The sequence below is a fragment of the Myotis myotis genome, unplaced genomic scaffold (assembly GCF_014108235.1).
Source record: "Myotis myotis isolate mMyoMyo1 unplaced genomic scaffold, mMyoMyo1.p scaffold_m19_p_12, whole genome shotgun sequence".
Lineage (NCBI taxonomy): Eukaryota > Metazoa > Chordata > Mammalia > Chiroptera > Vespertilionidae > Myotis > Myotis myotis.
The window spans coordinates 13,681,498-13,699,612 of NW_023416316.1; the positions used below are offsets into that span (position 1 = coordinate 13,681,498).

An 18,115-nucleotide genomic window follows, 5' to 3' on the forward strand; every position below is an offset into this window, starting at 1 on the left:
AAGCTGTTTATGAATGTCTATGTAGTCTATAGCTAAAATAAAAGAAAATTAAGCCCTTACATATATATATATATATATATATATATCAATCCCCAATGATGCTGTATAAATAAGATGTGACTATGTTACTAATCATAGAAAACATGAATACATGTGTATGCATATACATATGTAAGCATAAGATTATATATGTACAATATACATACACATATGTAAACACAAAATTATACCTGCATAATATATAGGGTGGGGCAAAAAGTAGGTTTATAGTTGTGAGTATGTGAAACAGTTTATTCTTGTATTATTACTTATTAATTGTTATATTATTTTCCATACAAGCAACTGTAAACCTACTTTTGCCCAACTTTGTACGTATAATTATATACAGACTATATACTTACAAGGTTTGAAAATAGCCATTTTCAAAAAGAAATTGTGAGGACAGCTACTAAGATATCTAAAAAGAATTAGATAAATGAATCCTACTTCAGTCATAGTTACCAGAGCACAGATTTTTTTTTTAACTTTGTGGCAAAAAAAGTTACTTTATGTTACTTAATGCATGCACATAACTCCCAAATAAATCAGTTCTGAATGAAATACTTACATGCACTGTAGCCAAGCCACTGCTATATCCACTACGGACAATGAGGTCATCATTGAGAGGCACCTAGAAAGGTGGATGGAGAAAGCATGCTTTCTTTTATTATTTAAGAGGGAGAGAGGAGAGCAATGAAAACAGTGAGCCGACACCTGCCAGCTTCCTCTCTCAAAGTTCTTGTGAGATTAAATGGATAAGGCGTTGAAGATCCTACGCACATAGTAAAAAATCCTGGAATTTCCTTTCGCTTCCACATGTAAATAAGGTTTATGAAATAGCCTAAGTAAGCCAGCAACACCAACATGTCAGAAGTCACTTTGGTTACATTGTCATTTTTTTATGGTCTGGTAAAACTGGATCTTCACCTCCTTTGCCAACTAAATAAATTCCTTTCAGTGCCTAGCATCCTATGTGCCAAAGGAGATCCTTTTCATTAGCAAGAACAGGGAACCTCAACATAACTCTAAAGAAGGTGTAATCTATCTTTGTCCCTCCCACCTTCTGCTTTGCACACCTCTTTCACCTCCTAATGGTTTGCTTTCTCTACTTTCTCTGGTCTCTTTTAATAGAAACTTTGGCACCGCACCCAAACTCACTAGTAGCCCACCCACGCCTGCCAAATCCTTAGGTGCTACTGCTCTTTTTCCCACTCTGCTAGGAGGAGACTTGAAGATATGAACTGAGTAAGTTCTCCTTCCAGAGAAAATCTATCATACGAATGTTCTCCGATCTGTGCAAAGCATGGGAGAGATAATTTTGAGCAAGAGGCCTGAAGAGTTGGTTTTTTGCTCACTCCAAGGCTGCATCCAGCCTGTCTTTCCCTTTACCTATCACCTTAGAGCAGTGGTTGGCAAACTCATTAGTCAACAGAGCCAAATATCAACAGTACAATGATTGAAATTTCTTTTGAGAGCCAAATTTTTAAAACTTAAACTACATAGGTAGGTACATTGTTATTAACTTAATTAGGGTACTCCTAAGGCTTAGGAAGAGCCACACTTAAGGGGCCAAAGAGCCGCATGTGGCTCGCGAGCCGCAGTTTGCCGACCACAACCCTGGAGCAATAGGGATTCTGTGTGAATGAAAGGTTGTCAGGCCTTCCTTAAAATTTTAGTAAATGTAGGTAAATAGGCTAGCTTTCTTGTTCTCCTTGATGGGATATGGCAGCATTTACTGGAAAGCCAGTAAATCATGATACTGCAAGAGAGAAGGGTTCTATGGACAAATAAGTGACTAATAAGTTTGGCAAATGTACACTCCACTGTGCCCATAGCCCATTTTTCCCCAGAATCACCACACTTAGTCACATACAGATTAAAGAAAAGGGAATCCTGTACTAAAGAACTTATTTAACTTCATTTAAACTAGAGTACCCCACCAAACATTTTTCTCATATAACACATTTGAGGAAATGCTGGAGTAGAGAATTCCAAGCTAGATAAAAACAGTCCAGGTTTCACACAAAGGCAGCATCATGAGCTGAGGTTTAAATTATTTTAAGGTGACAAGAAGCCCTTATTGGCATTACTCCTATAAGAGAAGAATGATTCCAGCTACCTCAGATGGTGGTCTACCATGCTCTTCAGGCCAAGAGCTCCTCATTAGAGCTCAGACCCTTGCTCAGAATGTGAATGTCTGGTGAACTCTAAATGTTCCCAGGGAAAGGTTACCAAACTGAGGGCCAAAACCACAAATGCCTGCAGCGGCCCAGGCACAAAACAAGGATGGACATAAGTCAAATACATGCGTCACATGACTGGTGGGGACTGTAACAAATCGAAGAACGCATGCCACTGCTACAGCACCCTATTGCTAGATCTTTGTCTTTTGCATAAGAATTTGAAAACCAGGTTGAAATCTCTGAATTTTAAATATTGGAATATATCTATGTCTACATCTACATCTATATCCACATCCATCTTTATATATATACTAGAGGCCTGGTGCACAAAAATTTGTGCACTAGGTGGGGGAGGAGGGGTCCCTCAGCCCGGCCTGTGCCCTCTCGCAGTCTGGGACCCCTTGGGAGATAACGACCTGCTGGCTTAGGCCTGCTCCCGGGTGGCAGAGGGCAGGCCCAATCCCTAGGTGCAGCCCATGGTCGGGCTCAGAGCAGGGCCGATTGGGGAGTTGGGGCGCCGCCCCCTGTCATGCACAGAGCAGGGTGGATTAGGAAGTTGTGATGCCACCCTCAGTCACGCTCAGGGTAGGGCCGATTGGGGGGGGTTGGGGCACTGCCCCCTGTCACACTCAAGGCAGGGTCGATGGGGAGGTTGCGGTGCCACCCCCTGTCATGCACAGAGCAGGGTCAATCAGGGGGTTGGGGCACTGCCCCCTGTCACGCACAGAGCAAGGCCCATCAGGGGGTTGGGGCGCCGCCACTCTCACACTCAGGGCAGGGCCAATGGGGAGGTTATGGCTCTACCCCATCACATACAGAGCAGGGCCCGTGGGGTGGGGGTTGGGGCGCCGCCTTCTATTACCCACAGAGCAGGGCCAATCAGGGGGTTGGGGCGCCGCCACTCTCACACTCAGGGCAGGGCCGATGGGGAGGTTATGGCTGTACCCCGTCACACACAGAGCAGGGCCGATCAGGGGGTTGGGGCGCCGCACCCTGTCACACACAGAGCCGCAGGGCGATCATGGGGTTGGGGAGCTCCCCCTATCAGGCACAGAGCAGGGCTGATCAGGGGGTTGGGGCGCCTTCCCCTGTCACGAACAGAGCAGGGCGGATAGGGAGGTTGTGGCCCAGCCCCCTGTCACACACAGAGCCGCAGGGCGATCAGGGGGTTTGGGCGCTGCCCCCTGTCATGCTGATCCCGGTGCTGGGAGGCCTCTCGACTCCGCTGATCCCGGTGCTGGGAGGCATATTACCCTTTTACTATATAGGATAGAGGCCTGGTGCACGGGTTGGGGCCAGATGGTTTGCCCTGAAGGGTGTCCTGGATCAGGGTGGGGGTCCCCACTGGGGTGCCTGGCCAGCCTGGGTGAGGGGATGATGGCTGTTTGCAGCTGGTCACACACCCTTCAGGGTGGGGGTCCCCACTGGGGTGCCTGGCCAGTCTGGGTGAGGGGCTGAGGGCTGTTTTCAGGCTGGCGAGTGACTGAAGCTCCCAACCGCTCCTTTTTTTCTTTTTTTTTATTCTGGGCCAGCTTTAGCTTTGAGGCTAGGCTCCAGCTCTTAGGCCTCCGCTGCTGAAAGCAGGTTTCTGGCCTTTGTTTACCTTCTGTATTTGAAACAATGTTGTGATCCTGCTGGCTGAAGCCTGATGGACTAAAGCAGGTTTCTGGGGTTTTGTTTCGCTTCTATATTTGTAACATAGTTCTTAGAGTTGCAGCTCAGAGGCCTGCAGCGGCAGGCAGGGAACGTTGGAGTCCTCCGTCACTGAAGCAAGCAAGCCTCATGTTCACTTTAAGCTGCCTGGCTGCCAGCTGCCATCTTGGCTGGCAGTTAATTTGCATATCACCCTGATTAGCCAATGGGAAGGGTAGCGGTTGTACGCTAATTACCATGTTTCTCTTTTATTAGATAGGATACACACAGGGTGGGGCAAAAGTAGGCTTACAGTTGGGAGTGCATGAAACAGAGTTTATTCTTAATGTTATTATTATTTACCAGAGGCCTGGTACACGGACTCAGGGATTGGGTCAAAACTGGCTCTCTGACATCCTCTGAGGGGTCCCGGATTGCGAGAGGGCAGTTCTTGGGTGACGCACCCAGGGATCAGGCTCCCTCCTCTCTGGTTCTGAGTGCATCACCCGAGAACTGCAGTGACCGCAGCACGACAGCTCCTGCATTGAGCATCTTCCCACTGGTGGTAAGTGCACGTCATAGCTACAGGCCAGTTGGCCAGCTGCTTAGGCTTTTATATATAGATTAATTGTTATATTATTTTCAATATTAACAACAGTAAACCTACTTTTATTTTACTCTGTATATTTGCTATGAGCTATTAGCTTACAATTTTTACATTAAATTTTATTTCCCATGCTTATGGCTTTTCACAAACAAATTTGTGGAGAATGTGGACAGTAAGAACTATCTCTAGTTATTTGTACATTTAAATGTATCTTAAAATAATCTAAAATGTGGTAATTAGAAAAATAGGTATTAAAAAGCTGTATGTTGGCAGTTACTATTAGCAATAGTTTTTCCAATGTGTCCTTCTCTTTGGAATATTGTCATAGGCTGTCAAGGTTTTCATTTTTAAAAATGAAGTAGTAGCAAAGGACATGGGCAAGTTGTTGGAGGACCTAGGGTCAATTCCAATTTAGCCACAGTCTACATATGTGACTAGGCCAGATGGAACCATTGGAGGACTCCCAAATTTGTCTTCTCTCTTATTCTCCTGCTGTACTTTTGTGCATGCTATTCTCTATGTCTGGAATGTTTTTCCATTTCTTCACCTGGCTAAATTCTTTCAGATTTAACCTGCCCATCTGGATGCCTTTGACAAACTCCTCTTACTTCTCAGCCTGACTCAGGAGGTCCCTCTCTGTCTTTCCATGCATCTATCAAGGCTCATATTTTTCACTGTTGGTTTAAATGACAGTCCCCACTCCCTCCCCATATACACACAGGTTCTTTGAGCTTTACTTTTGAATCTTTAGTGCCAGGAAAAAGTAGGCACCCCTGCTTAGGACACAGAAGGCACTCATTGTTTAAGTAATGAATAGATACATTTATAAAACAAGGGGGGGGGGGGACATGATTTCAAAGGTCCCATCCAATTATAAAATATTATAAAACATCTTTCATTTACCTCTACTGGTCTTCCAAGGAAATTCGTCTTTGTTATCTTATAATGATAGAAGTCACCTTTATGCTTGTAAGAAACACTGATATCCATATTCAGTTGGAGTTTTTTAGTCAGGAGTGAATATTCTGTCAAGCCCTCGATGGCATTAATTGTATCCTATCAACAAGCAGCAAGGGACAAAAACAGGTTTAGCTTACTTATATGCTTTCTGTTTACAAGTACCCTTTCTTATGGATGGGGCAGTGTTGTCGGGAGATGAAACTTCAACTGAGTGAAACTGGTTAAGGGCCCCCTTGTGGAGGTGGAAGGAAGGTCTTTCCTTCCCCAGAGACAGGAAGGATGTGTGGTTTCAGGTCTAGATTCTCCACAATCCTGAATGTATATGACCACAGGCAAGTTGCCCTTTGAAAAATGATTCCAACTCCTTGCATGACTATTTTCTGTTCATCCTTTGGCTTCAGCTTGAAGCCATAAATAAGCTCCCCTTTTCCTTTCTTAAGGTTCCCCCTTCCGCCCTTTAGAGCATTCATCTCAATTTGTAATACTTTAATGCATAGTTTCTTGTTGGCCTTCCCCATTGTAATGTAAGAGTCAGAGGGAAAGTATTATATCTTTCCTGGAATCTATTACATTTAGTAGTACACACATGGCAGATATTCAACAAGTATCTGTTGAAAAGGTAAATGGATGAACTTAATTTTTCTGGATTTCCTCTTTCTCATCTATAAAATCAGGAAATGTAACCACATCAGAGTTTTCAAATACATGGCTATCCTGTCTGCCCATGTCTTGGTAGCCAATGCTAACCAATGCATCACTATTTCCTGTAAGCCTATAGATCAGTGGTTCTCAACCTTCCTAATGCTGCGACCCTTTAATACAGTTCCTCATGTTGTGGTGACCCCCAACCATAAAATTATTTTCATTGCCACTTCATAACTGTAATTTTGCTACTGTTATGAATCATAATGTAATTATATATGTGTTTTCTGATGGTCTTAGGCAACCCCTGTGAAAGGGTCGTTCGACCCCCAAAGGGGTCGCGACCCACAGGTTGAGAAATGCTGCTATAGATGTACCCAAGATGAAACACATTTGCCCCCCCAGAATTAGATGATCACTAAAGTAATTCTGAAGAACCCATGTAGCTCTAAGTTTTATATACATATTCACACACTCTGTAATTTCCCAAAAAATCCAGGGAACAGAGAAGATATAAACATTTGAACTAACCTTGAATATAGATGTATACTATACAACTATATAATAGTTTTAATGTAAAGCATACGTATTCAAATGAGTTTACCTTGGTAGATAAACATGTAAAAATCAGTATTTCTCTCAATTTTTGTTTATTTTAGGCGGGGAAGGGAACATCAGTACCTTTGTCTACATGGCAGCCACTGTCTATTACATAGGATATAACATAATTGCTGATACCCTTACTAGTCATTCATAATCACTGAGAATCACAAAGGAAGTGTTTGACTTACAGAGTCAGGAGAACTGAGTTTTTATTTTGACTCACCCACTAACTCCCTGAATGAACCTCTCAGGGTTGATCTGCTCCTCTGTGTTAGAAGGGTGCCAATGAAGATAACCTCTAAGAGCCCTTTGATTCTAGTCATTTACTCCTATCTATAGCATGCCAGAATGAGTGTGAAATGTGTGGTGAGGAAGGTAGCTAATATGTTTCAGGGGGATAAGATAAGAAAAAGAAACATTACCTGGGTTGAATAAAAGCCACCTCCATACCTCTGCTCTTCGGATAGCCACCTGATAATTGGGTTAGCATAATTCAAATCATTCAAGTTCAAAATGGTAAGTAAAGCATAGGAAGTGGTTTCCACCATATGTGCTGTACCAGTGTTAGGTACAGGGCTATCCGGCTGTTGATCATCTTTCCAAAAGCGATAACTGGATGAAATACCTAACCATCAACAAATGATATAGATTAATATAGATTTATATGATTAAAAATATGAATTTGACATAGCAAATCTAACAGATTTTTAGCAGTTTCTTCCAATAGAGGACTTCTGATTTCCAGAAGTTTCTTATTCTTTTATACAAACTCCTCAAGGTGACCAATACAAAACAAGATCCTTTAATACAGTGCCATTTGTCTTTATTTGAAAAGGTCAACATGGAATGCCCACATCTTTTAGTAGCTGAGGATAGTTTTGAGACTCATTTTCCAATGGGGTAGGGGTTTTCCACCACACCAACAACCAATTCTTGGACACCTGCAGGGTGCTGGAGAATTGAACTCAACTTTGACCCTATCTACTCTGAGATAGATAACATCAAATTTCACAGGTTAAAAATCAGCCTACAAGATGCTTTCTCCCCCAATCCTCCAATTCAGATGCTAATCCCAAACCTTTGTTGTTACCTATACATCAGACCAACTGGCTATAAATTGGAGGTTCCAAAGACCCTCCCCTCAGGCATGATTACTTTGCTAAAGCAGTTTACAGAACTCAGAGAAACATTTTACTTATTCAATTAGGGCAAGGTAGGGGGAAAGGGTACAGAGCTTCCATACCTTCTCCAGGCTTACTTATTTATCACATTGTTTCTCCTTCCCCTACTATTCTGCCTGAATCTCTCCATGTTCACCAACCTGGAAACTCTTTGAACCTTGTCTTTTTGGGGTTTTTTGGCGGCTTCATTGCATAGGCATGTTTGATCAAATCATTGGCCATTGATGACTAATTTAACCTCCAGCCCCTCTTTCCTTCCCTGAAGTTGTTGGTGGTAGCAGGTACTAAAAGCGCCAACCCTCTAATTACATGGTTGGTTCTCCTGGCAACCAGCCTCCATTCCTAGGTTACCTAAGGACTTTCCAAAAGTCACTTCTTTAATAAAAGACAACTTTATTGCTCTTAGCACTTAGGAAATTCCTTGACAGAAAATAATTACATTCTGGAAATTATGAGATCACACTCAAAGCCTGAGTTCATTCAGTCTTTTATTATCTACTTCCAATTTAAAGCACTAAACGTAATTTTATATATGCAGCACTTTTCATAAATTAGGTTCTAATTATATTTTTTCATTATTGTTCTAGTAATTTGAACTTGTCACCTCAAATTCTTTTTTAAAACAAATTATTTTAAAAAACTGTAAAGCATATTTAGAAATTATATTTTGAAGATTAGTGAAAATTTTGATGTGTCTGTTTACAATTCAGGATTCCATTATTTGCATGACTTTATACAAGATGTTCTCCTTTCCACTCAGAGACTCAGGTTTGCTATATTTAGAATGAAAGATTTGGTGTTTAAAGATACTTCCAGCTCAAATATTATTTGAATTAAGTTCTCATCTAGCTCTTAAATTCTATATTTTATGATCCATATCTTATAATACTCAAGACATTTGTTTGGTGTTAGTATAAGTATTGCATAAGTGGTTTTGAGATATATGTTAAAATTCAGTTATTTTTAAATGATGACAGAAGTCACATTTTATAGATGGTGACAAACCTCATGTAAGATATATTAAACTTTTAGAAAACATCAGCCAAGAGAGGGCTCAGAAGTGCTCAACCATGCCCATGCTGATATAGGCACATTGGCCAATCATCACTGTTACTCTCTGTTTCTTTACTCTTGACCTATAGGAAGCAATATCTTTAGTCTTCAAAGTGAAATATATGCCTTTATAGCCAAACTGGTACAATATAAGCTAAATAATGCACTCCTCTGCTCAAAATCCTCCAATGTCTTCCCTTCTCACTTAAAGTAGAAATTAAAGTTCTAGGGCTCTCACTGGCCCCCCTGGCACCTTGATGTGAAAGACACACAGACACTCCTTGCTCAGGTGGAAGCAGGCCCAAACCGCACACATGGGTGGGGAAGTGGAGCAAGGGCTGGATTTCAGCCTCAATTCATTGGCTTGCTTGAGAATCTTGTACATTGCACAACTATATACCGGAGTCCTGCAGAGCTCCTGTAATGACCTCCAAGGCCTCACATAATTGCTTCACCCTTTTTTTCCCTAACCTGATTTTCTACCCCTCATCTTTCTCTGCTCCAGCCACACCGGCCTCCTTGCCATTCTCAGAGCACCAGGCACACTCCTACCTCGGGGTATTTGCACATACTGTTACTCCACCAAAAACACCCTTCTAGATGGCCACTGGCTGGCTTCCTCAACTTACCTCCTTCAGCTTTCAATGCAAATATCATCTTCTCAGTGAGGTTTAAGCCTCATCACCCTATCAAAAATTACAACCGTCCAGCCTGGCTGGTGTGGCTCAATGGTTCAGCATCGACCTATGAACCAGGAGATCATGATTCGATTCCTGATCAGGACACATGCCTGAGTTTGAGGGCTGGTCCCCAGTAGGGGGCCTGCTGGAGACAGCCAATCAATGATTCTCTCTCATCATTGATGTTTCTATCTCCTCTCTCTCTGAAATCAATAAAAATATGTATTTTAAAAAATTAGAACCCACCACTTCATCCTGTCTTCCCTTCTCTGCTTGATTTTTCTTCATATTACCAACCTATTCACTATATGCAATGTTTTATTTATTTATCACATTGTTTCTCCTTAATGAGGATGTAAGTTTCATGAGGGCCTGGATTTTTCTTGTTGTTGTTGCTGCTGCTTTATCCCCAGAGCCTAGAACAGTGCCTGATACATAGGAGGTACTCGATACATATTTATTAGACTTAGGAATGAATAAGTATGTACTGAATGAATGGCACTTATTACATTGCATTTTGATGGTTTGTTCCTTTAGGGCAGTGATTGTGTTTTACTCAACTTTGATGCCACACCTACTTCCCAGAATGACCAGATTCTATATACTTAGTAAACACTTGCTGAAAAATGTATGGAGCCAGTCATACCTTTAACTAAAGCTTTCTTCTTCAGGGCTGAGACAATGGAACGAAACTGTGAGTGAGTTGTATCTCCCAGGGAAAGAGCATAAGCAGCAATGGCCAGTGTGAAGGTGCTCTGGGCCGAGAGGGCATTTTCAAGTAGAAATGAGTCAGCTTCATTTAGAGCTGTGTTGATTTTCTGGAAACAAGGGAAGAAGATACCTGTTTCTTTGTGAAGCATCAACCTATCAACTAATGTGAACTACCCCCATGTGGCACCATCCTGGGGTAGACAAAATAAGGGGTGGAAAGAGAAATAACTTAATGGAAATGGATGGTGTCTGGCAGAAGCAAACACTTCCCAGAGAAGGAGCAGAGCATAATCTCAGAAGTGAAAATGAGGTTGTCCAAATTGGGTCAAGCTCTTTGTGCCTCAATTTTCATCTCCTTCTAGAGCAATGGTTCTCAACCTTCCTAATGTGGCAACCCTTTAATACAGTTCCTCATGTTGTGGTGACCCCCAATTTCATTGTTACAAATTGAACATAATTAGAGCATAGTGATTAATCACAAAAACAATATGTAATTATATATGTGTTTTCCGATGGTCTTAGGCGACCCCTGTGAAAGGGTCGTTCGACCCCCAAAGGGGTCGTGACTCACAGGTTGGGAACCGCTGCTCTAGAGGTTTTCTACTTTAGTTTCTACTTCCAAGTCATACCTAGCCTCCAGGAAGAAAAAGCACTGAGCATAGACACAGCTTTCATCATCCCCCACCCCACCCCCAGCATAACTGGGACAGATTCACATTTTCAAAAGGAATTTTACTAAATAAAACCATAACTAGCAGAAAAAACGTTAAGCTGCCAAAGTACTTTTTGGTCCTAAGGATTCCTGGAAAAAAGTTTCTATTACTTAGTCCTGCGACAACTAAAATAGTTATTTTGGACAAGTGGTTAGGAGAAAGTGCAGTGCAATGCTGCTAACATCTTGCTTGGCTCCTTCTCTCCCAGCTCCATCTGTGTCTCACTCATGTACTGCTAGGGGCCAACTGGTTCTCTAGGCCCCTGTGAACTGGTCCTCATCAATTATTTTGTCTTGTTAAACATAAATAACAATTATCTTGAAACAAATGAAAAACATTATTTTGCTCTATGGTTCAAGTCCTACAAATTCCCTTGGGTTTTTTCATTTTCATTCTGAATGCTGGTTTGAAGGACTTGCCTAATTTACTTCTGATTTGTAGGCAGGAATGCTTAACTGCAGCTCAGGGACCCGTCTCTTCCCAGATCAGAGCTTCATATCTGTTACCCCTTTGAATCTTTTATGTTGATTCACTTAAGTGAATCCTCTCCTTTCTCCCCCCAGCTTACAAGCAAATGAAACAGCAAACATATTATTGTGTATCCTCAGTAGTTCCATGATATAGAGTGCTTCAACAATAGATAAGAGTCATATACATATCATAAGATTTGGCAGAGATAAAAGAAGGAAGCTGGGATACTGGGCCATTCTCTCATCACAGTCAGAAGTTACCAGTTCTAATCCCAGCTCTATAATTCAGTAGCCTGTGAAACTGCACAACTGAATTCACCTGTCCTATAGGTCTCAGTTTTCTCAACTGTCCAGTGGGTTGGATTAGGTGGTCTCTAATCGATCATAATTCTGAAATCCTTTGATTCTGGAGTTATAGTTACCTTCAAGGTCTGTCAACCCCCCGCCCCGCGGCCCCCCCCCCCCCCCCGCACCCTCTCTCCCCGCCCAGCCCCTCAAGTCCCCACTCCAGTAAGGTACAGAAATAGATGATGGGTTTTAGAGAAAAAAAATCCTCTTACTTACCACTAGTGGGCATATATCAAAAGCCTTTCTAATTCCAATCACAGTAAAGGCTGTAAGATATAAGGTGCTCTCTTGGGCTTCAGTAGACAAGGTTCCCTAAAAATAATGATAAAGGAGAGTGAAGTGGTGTCTTTAAAGCAAAATGACCTAGTTCTAATCTCCATTTTGAGCTTAATATCCCTCTCTCCCTTCATACCTTCTAGTTGGACAGGTTGCCATTTCTCAGTAAACCCTGTGTCTTTCTTACTTCGTGCTTTAACGTGCCCTTCTCTCCCTCACCTCCCCACCCTGAAACTCTACTTCATACCTCTTCACCACATTCAAATTCTTCCCCTCCTTCAAAACCCTGTTAAAATGAAACAAACAGTTCTAGCTGGTTTGGCTTAGTAGATGGAGCGTCGGCCTGGGGACTATTCTGGTCAAGGGCCATGCCTGGGTTGTGGGCTTATGCAGGAGGCAGCTGATCAATGATTCTTTCTCATCAATGATGTTTCTATCTCTCTCTCTCCCTCTCCATTCCTTTCTGAAATCAATAAAAGCATATTTTTTTAAAAAACGAACAAAGCTCTCTTAAAAAAAATGCACTATTCTGCCACTATTCTCCTATATTTTTTTTCTCTTGGGGCAGTGACATTCCAATGCAATGCTTCTAAGACCTTCCATGAAGTGACCTCTAATACCTCTCCAGTTTTATTTCATGTCACTCACCCCCTAGCTCTCTTGGCCCCAGCTCTTTGAATGAACCATCCTCTCTCTCCACTTCAAAAATGCCAGGGACGCTCCACTTGGAACACTCTTCCTGACTCCCTCCTACCTAGCTCCCAGGAGGTTGGCAACTCATTTTTTTTTAACTCCCCCAATCTAGGTTAGATCCCCTGCTTTCAATGAAATGATATTTCCATTTTCTAAACATGTATCTCAGACTTGAAATTACCTACTCAATGTCTCTGCTAGATCATAAGCTCTGTGGCCTCAGTGACCACACCCGTTTTGTTCACTGTTGTGACCCTACCATGTAGTACTTAATACACTTTCAATTAACATTTATTGAGAAGATGAATAAACATACACATTAATGTCTTGATTAGAATCATTAGTATTTTTATTCCACCTTCCCTATCAGTGTGTGAGCTCCTTTGTGGCAGGACACTGCCTGGTCCATCCTTCCCACTCTTCCTCCCCCATGCTGCCCAAAATAGGCCCTGGCCTGTATTAGGTGCTCAGTGAATAGTTGTTGAATGAATGTAGATAGATGGATGAATGGGATAGACATCTTAAGAAAAATAATTGTTATAGCATTTTATTCTTCAAATGCCATTTTCAGTTGCCCCCTTACCTTGAGAGAGTCCTAATCTGCTATTGGTCCAACAGAGGACCATTATGAGACTCCTGTTAGCCAGGGAGCTCCTTGTGTCTGATAAAAAATTTTCTAAGGAGTATAATATATTGGAGCAATACTGAAATTATTTTGTATGTCAAGCATATAAGTAGATTCTAATCTCAAACAACACTTTGTTACACTTTGTAATAAATTGACCTCAATCTCTCTTTCCAGCAGAGAGTAAATAGGGGCCTTCCCATCTTTCATGATAACACCCTGCAGCCTTGACTTGTAAGAGGGCTTTGAACTTCAGGTACAGATTCCATACCAAGGGTACATGGACAGTTAGTGCATTCTATTTGTTCCAGGATCTCTAGCTCTTGCTCCCTATGAACCATCAATGCCTGTTATATAAGATGTCTAAGGTAGCACTTATCTGACCTATACTGGATGGTCTAAAGAGCAATACAAGACCTTTCAAATTCTTTGTCTGTACACAAGAAGAGCTTCTTGCAGGGATACACCTATTTTTTTTCTCCTCTCTTCTCATCCTAAAATAGGATGAGAATGAAATTCGAACTTTTAAATAAAACTATTGCTGATCTGAATATTTGGTTTCCTTACCCGTAACTTTAGTGGTTGATAATGGGAATATTTCTTGAAAGATCCATTTGCTAGTTGACAATGTTCAACCAACCAGGTTAAAGAATTACAAATTGAGTTTTGGTCCTGAGGTAAATATTTATGTAATTGTCCCAGTACTCTTAAAACAAAAGCTGTTAACCTTTAAGACAAAAATCAAATAAATAAACATTTAGAATTGAATCCCTTTTGGCTGTCACTTTACAGTGTGTTTTAGTTCATACAGTGTTTGTTCTTTAAAAGTAAACATTTTAAAACATGCAATTCCAAAGTAAGTTGTCGTCATTTTACAAGAGAAGGGAAGATTTTAGGAAGATCTCCAAAAACATTCAGTCAGCAAGTGGGAGCCACACATCTTTTGTGATTGCAACACTGTTAGCCCATACACAAGCTAAAAATTGATGTCTGATGAAAAAAATTTTTTTAGGTTAAAGACAATAGAAAAACAAATAGTATTGAGTCAAGGCACTGACCCATGAATATGAGATGTGGGAGAGCAAAATCATAAAATTCTAGGTTATAAACCTTGTACAAACTATCAAGTCTAAATCCCTATCTGAGGCCTGAACACCCTTCCGGAACATCCGTGGGGATGTTTATCTACTTCCCCTTGAGTCATGTCATTGATTCAGGACTCATCATCTCACAATGAAGCTTTAATGATCATAATTACTCAGTCAAAAATCAATTAAAGCCTTTACTAAAATCTCTCAAAGAATACCAGACAGGATCTAATTCACAATCCCCATATTGCCTCTTATACCTTCATTCCTCTCCTCTGGTTCCCTCACTCACTCAACTGCCCAAGATCTGCCCATTCTTTAGCTCCTCAGATGCCTTTGAGACACTTGACTTACTCTCTCACTTTAAAATTTTGTTTTCATTTTCCTTAAAAAAAAAAAAGATATATTATTCATTGTACTTTTTGCATATTTCCTGTATTTCTCCCCCTCCCCCTCCCCCTCAGATTTTTGAAAGTATTCAGGTAGAAGCCATTTTTTTCTACGTATCTATTTATCTCAAGGAACTTATGGAAGTGGGTCTAGGACAGTACACAAGTGTTTCTATGTTTTTGGCTGAACACTATCCACTCAGTTTTGTCCAGAACTCCTGAGAGGCTCTGGGTGTTTACTGAGAGGCTGTCACATTTTCTTATGCGGGTTTCTGTTCTCCAGGCATTTAGTTCCCAGCTTCTGTTGTGGTGGTTTTCAGTCTGGATCAGCATCCACCCACTGTATCCTGACTGGTGTAGCTCAGTGATTGAGCATCGACCATACACATGGATCAGTTGTCTCCTGCACACCCCCTACTGGGGATTGAGCCTGCAACTGGGGCATATGCATATGCCCTGACTGGGAATCGAACCAGAGACCTCTTGCTTCATGTGCACTGAATAAGGGAACAGAGAAAGACCTGAGGGAGGTAAAGAAGCCAGCCATGCTGATACCTGGGGGGAACATTCCAGATAAAAGAAATAGTGAATGCAAAGGCCCTGAGTTGGAAGGATGGCTGGCATGTTTGAGGAACAGCAAGGAGGCCACTGGGGTTCTAGTGGAATGAAAGAGAGTAGAAGGGGATACAGATGGGGAGGTGAGGTGGGGCCAGAACAGGGAGGGCCTTATAGATCCCAGTAAGAACTTTGATAAAATGGGAAGGTTCTGAATGGTTTTGAATGGCATGAACTAACTTATATTTTAACAAGGTCATTCCAGACGTTGTGCTGCATAGACTGAAGAGGGTCAAGAGCTGAAGCCAAAAAAACCTAAGGAGGCTAATGCCATAATCCAGGTGAGTGGTAAGAGTGACTTAGATCAGGATGGTATAGTGCAGTTGGTAAGAAGTAGTCAAATTCAGGGTACATTTTGAAGGTGCAGCCAAAAGTATTTGATGGATCAGATCTGGCTTGTAAGAGAAAGAGCAGTGAAGGATGACTAGGCTTTTAGCCTGAGCAACTAGACAAATGAAATTTCCATTAAGGTTGTTATTCTTTAGTTAATTAATCAACTACTATGTAAAATGCAAATCAAAACCTTCTACTTACCAAGTACTAGCATCTCCACCTTTCCACATGCTATAAGAATAGTCAGGATTTTTGTAGGACATGATGCTTATCATCCCTAAGAGGCATCAGAAAAAGAACAGAGTGCTTCATTGACCTCCATATCTACTCAAAGAGTGCTTCATTAGCCCCTGGATAATAAAGTGGTAAATTTCCCTTGATGTTGGGCAGCAAGGATATGCTCTGTGGCCAACAGTGAACTCAGCAAAGGAAGATTACAAATCACCTGAATTGGGAATTATCAAGTAAAACATTCTGAGCTCATTCAAGAAGGGAGGAAGTGCTTTGGAATGCAGGTGTTTTGTCTCTCAGCCATGCAATTTAGAAAGTTAAGCCAAAATGCAGCAGCAAATAGTATTTATTCATATAGCAGAGTCTATCTTATGATTTTTTTTGCTGAAATGCTTTTATAATTAAGCTTTTGTGTAATTCTTAACAACATAAATATTAGTTTAATTAAACTATTGGTTTAAAAAACAGAAGATTTTTATGTACAGTATATGAAATAGATATTTTACCTTCTTTTAATTTTCTCTTCAAGTATTGTTTTTCAGTTAATGCATTTTGAAAAATGTTCCAATGATCTCCTGCTTCCAGGTAGTGGTAAACATAGAATACTGGGACAATGCTCATCAATTCCGCCTCTGCATTTCCCTTGGGGAGGTTGGTAAGCATATCAATACCTTCCCGACTCAGAACTGCAGATATGACCTCACCCATAAGTAGTCCTGAAACACACACACAATTCAAAAGAGGCACAGTTAATGTCTATTAATTTCTGAGTAATAGTATATTTTAAATAGAGATAAGAGCAAGCATCCCTATTCTTTCCTTTTTATCTAGGCAGTTGAATTACTTCTCAGAACTGGGGAGATAAAAAATAAAAGATCTGGTTAGAAAGATAGATTTTTTTAAAAACATACCAAAAGTAGGCTTAAAATACCACTGTTAGAGTCCAGCCAGCATGGCTCAGTGTCTGAATGTCGACCTATGAACCAGGAGGTCAGTTTTCAATTCCCAGTCAGAGCACATGCCCGGGTTGACGGCTCCATCCCCAGTCTGGGGTATGCAGGAGTCGGCTGATCAATGGTTCTCTCTCATCATTGATATTTCTCTCTCTCACTCCCTCTCCTTCTCTGAAATCAATAAAAATATATTTTAAAAAATACCACTGTTATACGGTGGTAAAATGGTATAATAACAGTAAGTAGATTACTGCATAGAGTACATGGCAAATTAATTGCTATTCAATCTGATAGCATTAAACATTGTAAACCTTATTGATCAGTTGCTTCCCCAAAGCAAAGCAAAGAATCTGAATTTGTGAATGCTCTATGAGTGCTGTGAGGGTCCCGTCCACAACTCACTATGCAATCCTGGGCAAACCACTTTCTTATACACACAAGGTTGCACAGGAGTTAAAAAGTCCTTGCCAGTACTAACATTCAGTGATTCCAAGATCTTATCTGAGATAAAGTGTAATCAGGATCTTCTATTATTTTGATGATATGTCATTGAATTGTAAAGGCTGGAGACCAGCAAAGTCACCACTTTTGCAAATGCAAAAGAACCCCCTGGGATTGGTACCTGAGCAGAGCAGTACTCAGTTTTGGGGCCATTTGCAGTTCATAAGGCATTCTCTGGAGCAGGACTGGCCACTAAACTCATGGAAAGTTCTTAAGTCTAGAAGCAGCTTCACCTGCATTGAAGAGAAATCTTTGGGCCAATGACAGCTCCCAAATTCCATCATGGAGAATAAGTTTCCATTGAAATCAGGCCAGTGGAAGAAGATAGTAGGAAAAGTGGTCAGGGATTTGAAGGAGGGAATAATTGTAGGGTGAATTTGTATATACCACTGAATAGAGAAGAGGAGAAACAGAATAATCATGATGATATTTGAATTTTGTTTGAAGCACAAAGTGAAATGATAAATAAAAATGGCATTTGTTAATTTACCTTTTACACTCACAATCCTTTTGACTTTTGTCTTGGGGACCAAATCTAATGGTACCCTGTATGGGAACTCCTTTTGTCTGCTAACGACACCTGAAATAA

The 18,115-nt window shown here is 41.1% G+C and overlaps 1 protein-coding gene across 2 annotated transcripts in view; it reads right to left on the reverse strand.

The window, feature by feature from the left end:
• The window catches only part of C5 (complement C5), a 98,599-nt gene that overhangs the window by 17,728 nt on the left and 62,756 nt on the right, over window positions 1-18,115 (reverse strand). For both annotated transcript variants that reach the window (XM_036329886.1, XM_036329885.1), the window contains 9 exons: window positions 18,017-18,106; window positions 16,579-16,788; window positions 16,043-16,118; window positions 13,984-14,143; window positions 12,039-12,134; window positions 10,227-10,398; window positions 7,089-7,291; window positions 5,365-5,517; window positions 608-670 (listed from right to left, as the gene is read on the reverse strand). In XM_036329886.1, the coding sequence (XP_036185779.1) occupies window positions 608-670; window positions 5,365-5,517; window positions 7,089-7,291; window positions 10,227-10,398; window positions 12,039-12,134; window positions 13,984-14,143; window positions 16,043-16,118; window positions 16,579-16,788; window positions 18,017-18,106 (1,223 nt within the window). The remainder of the gene's footprint in view (window positions 1-607; window positions 671-5,364; window positions 5,518-7,088; window positions 7,292-10,226; window positions 10,399-12,038; window positions 12,135-13,983; window positions 14,144-16,042; window positions 16,119-16,578; window positions 16,789-18,016; window positions 18,107-18,115) is intronic.